This window comes from Coturnix japonica, unplaced genomic scaffold, assembly GCF_001577835.2.
Source record: "Coturnix japonica isolate 7356 unplaced genomic scaffold, Coturnix japonica 2.1 chrUnrandom477, whole genome shotgun sequence".
NCBI lineage: Eukaryota > Metazoa > Chordata > Aves > Galliformes > Phasianidae > Coturnix > Coturnix japonica.
The window spans coordinates 69600-70984 of NW_015439879.1; the positions used below are offsets into that span (position 1 = coordinate 69600).

At 48.5% G+C, this 1385-nt stretch overlaps 1 protein-coding gene across 1 annotated transcript in view; it reads right to left on the bottom strand.

The window, feature by feature from the left end:
- EEF1G (eukaryotic translation elongation factor 1 gamma) overlaps positions 1–1385 on the bottom strand; it is a 15524-nt gene that overhangs the window by 9731 nt on the left and 4408 nt on the right. The window contains exons 4-5 of the mRNA XM_032441667.1: positions 975–1117; positions 118–183 (exon numbers count right to left, since the gene is read on the bottom strand). Coding sequence (XP_032297558.1) covers positions 118–183; positions 975–1117 — 209 coding nt within the window. The remainder of the gene's footprint in view (positions 1–117; positions 184–974; positions 1118–1385) is intronic.

The window sequence follows — 1385 nt, forward strand, 5'->3', positions numbered from 1 at the left end:
ATATGGGGGGATATGGGGTTATATGGGGGGATATGGGGTTATATGGGGTTATGTGGGGGGATATGGGGTTATATGGGGTTATATGAGGGGTGTGTGGGGGTATATGGGGTTATATGGGGGGTCTAGGTGGGAATCCAGGACCCCCAGGGCACGGCGCAGCTCTGACTTGGCCTGCTCTGTAGCCTGGGGGGTATATAGGGTTATATGGGGTCATATAGGGGAATATAGGATTATATGTGAGGATAAAGGGTTATATGGGAGGATATGGGCATTATATAGGATTACATGGGGTTATATGGGAGTATATGGGAGTTCTATAGGGTTATATGGGGTTATATGAGAGTTATATAGGATTATATGGGGGTATGTGGGAGTTATATAGGGTTATATGGGGGGATATGGGGGGTTATATGGGGTTATGTGGAGAATATAGGGGGAATATGGGGGTATATGGAGTTATATGGAAGGGATATGGAGTTATAAGGGGGGTTATAAAGCTATATGGAAGGGATATGGGGGGTATATAGAGGGATACATGGGGTTATAGGGGCGGTATGAGGTTATATGTGGGATATATGGGGTTATATGGGAGGGATATGGGGCTATATAGGAGGGATATGGGGGTATATGGGGTTATATGGGGGGATATGGGGGTATATGGGATTATATGGGGCGGTATGGGGTTATATGGGGGATATATGGGGTTATATGGGGCGGTATGGGGTTATATGGGTGGATATGGAAGCATATGGGGGGGTATAGAGGGGATATGGGATTATAAGGGGGGATATAGGGGAACATGGGGGGTATGGGGAGCCATTTTGGGTCCATTTGGGGCAGTTTTGGGGCCATGTAAGACCATTTTAGGGCCATTTAGGGCCATTTTTTGGCCACTTAAGACCATTTTAGGGCCATATAAGCCCATTTTTGGACCATTTTTGGGCCATTTAAAGCCATTTTTAGTGTTTCCTCACCTGTTTGTTGTAGTGCATGATGCCCAGGGTTGGGAACACCCACGTACAGGCCGGGGGCACGATGTCGCTGTCAGCAAAGTTGACCCATTGAAGAACCTGGGCAGCCCCCTCCCGCGAAGACCCCCGCAGCTCCTCATTGCTCACTGCGCCCCCCAGTGGTCACATAGGGAATAACAGCGTTAATTACAGCGCCCCCCAGTGGTTACATAGGGAATAACAGCGTTAATTACAGCGCCCCCCAGTGGTTACATAGGGAATAACAGCGTTAATTACAGCGCCCCCCAGTGGTCACATAGGGAATAACAGCGTTAATTACAGCGCCCCCCAGTGGTCACATAGGGAATAACAGCATTAATTATAGCGCCCCCCAGTGGTCACATAGGGAATAACAGCGTTAATTATAGCGCCCCC